The following is a 1174-nucleotide window of genomic DNA, read 5'->3' as shown; positions in this document are numbered from 1 at the left end:
GGTCTGCAAGGTCCCCGCGGGCTCCCCGGCACGCCGGGCACCGACGGACCCAAGGTGGGTGCCGGGCCAGTGGTTGCGTTATTTAATTAAAGCAAATTTTGATTCTTCTGGCCCCCGGCTGAGGGTGACCCGCCGCGTCTGCTCTGTTTTAGGGTGCAACCGGCCCCGCCGGCCCCACCGGCGCCCAGGGACCGCCCGGGCTGCAGGGAATGCCGGGCGAGCGAGGAGCAGCCGGCATCGCCGGCCCCAAGGGAGACCGGGTAAGTGGCTGCGGCGAGAGGCCGCCGGCGCGGGCGTCCCGAGCGCCGGCTCGGCTCGGCTCGGCTCGGCTCAGTCCGCCCGTCTCCGTCTCGCCCCGCAGGGAGACGTCGGCGAGAAGGGGCCCGAGGGTGCCCCCGGCAAGGACGGCGCGCGGGTGAGTGAGACGGGGCTGGCGGCGGGGGGAGGGGGGAGATTGGGGGTCCGGGGAGGGGGGGGGTGATGTGTAGCGATGCTCATCCTCATCTTCCTCTTTCTCCCGCAGGGTCTGACCGGTCCCATCGGCCCCCCCGGCCCCGCCGGTGCCAACGGCGAGAAGGTGAGCGCGCCGGCGGTCCCCGCCGGAGTCCGGAGGGGGGGGGAAAAAAAAACAACCAAAAAATCCACCCGCTCACTTCTCCGTCCTTCCTTTCCCAGGGTGAATCCGGCCCTCCCGGCCCATCCGGCGCTGCCGGTGCCCGCGGAGCCCCCGTAAGTGCGATGCCGGTGGCTCCCCGTGGCCCCTCCGTCGCTCCCGTCCRTCTGTCCGTCCGTCCATCCCCTCGGCTTAACCCCCCCCTTCCCCGTCTCTCCGTTGCAGGGCGAGCGTGGAGAGCCCGGCGCCCCCGGTCCCGCCGGATTTGCCGGACCCCCTGTGAGTACCCCAACATCACCACCACCACCACCGCCGTCCCGTCCCTCCGCGGCGCCGTGCCGGCTCTCACGGCCGCCGCTCTCCGCTTTTCCCGTCCCAGGGAGCCGACGGACAACCCGGCGCTAAAGGCGAGCAGGGAGAACCCGGGCAGAAGGGCGACGCCGGAGCTCCYGGTCCCCAAGGTCCTTCCGGAGCGCCCGGCCCGCAGGTGGGTGAAGCCGGAGCCTCCCGGATCCCAGCGTGGGAAAAAGTATCCGGAGCTGCCGCAGCTCCCCCCCCCCC

General features: G+C 72.2%; 1 protein-coding gene across 1 annotated transcript in view; it reads left to right on the top strand.

The window, feature by feature from the left end:
- The first annotated feature begins 15 nt into the window (after positions 1-15).
- LOC146587098 (uncharacterized) overlaps positions 16-1174 on the top strand; it is a 6185-nt gene continuing 5026 nt past the window's right edge. Inside the window, exons 1-7 of the mRNA XM_085320177.1 lie at positions 16-54; positions 153-260; positions 362-415; positions 524-577; positions 676-729; positions 839-892; positions 993-1100. Coding sequence (XP_085176303.1) covers positions 210-260; positions 362-415; positions 524-577; positions 676-729; positions 839-892; positions 993-1100 — 375 coding nt within the window. The 5' untranslated portion in view covers positions 16-54; positions 153-209. The remainder of the gene's footprint in view (positions 55-152; positions 261-361; positions 416-523; positions 578-675; positions 730-838; positions 893-992; positions 1101-1174) is intronic.

The sequence above is a fragment of the Rhea americana genome, unplaced genomic scaffold (genome assembly GCF_003343005.1).
Source record: "Rhea americana isolate MKP2758 unplaced genomic scaffold, rheAme1 scaffold_615, whole genome shotgun sequence".
In the NCBI taxonomy this organism is placed as follows: Eukaryota; Metazoa; Chordata; class Aves; order Rheiformes; family Rheidae; genus Rhea; species Rhea americana.
This window is presented reverse-complemented; position numbering and strand designations above follow the sequence as displayed.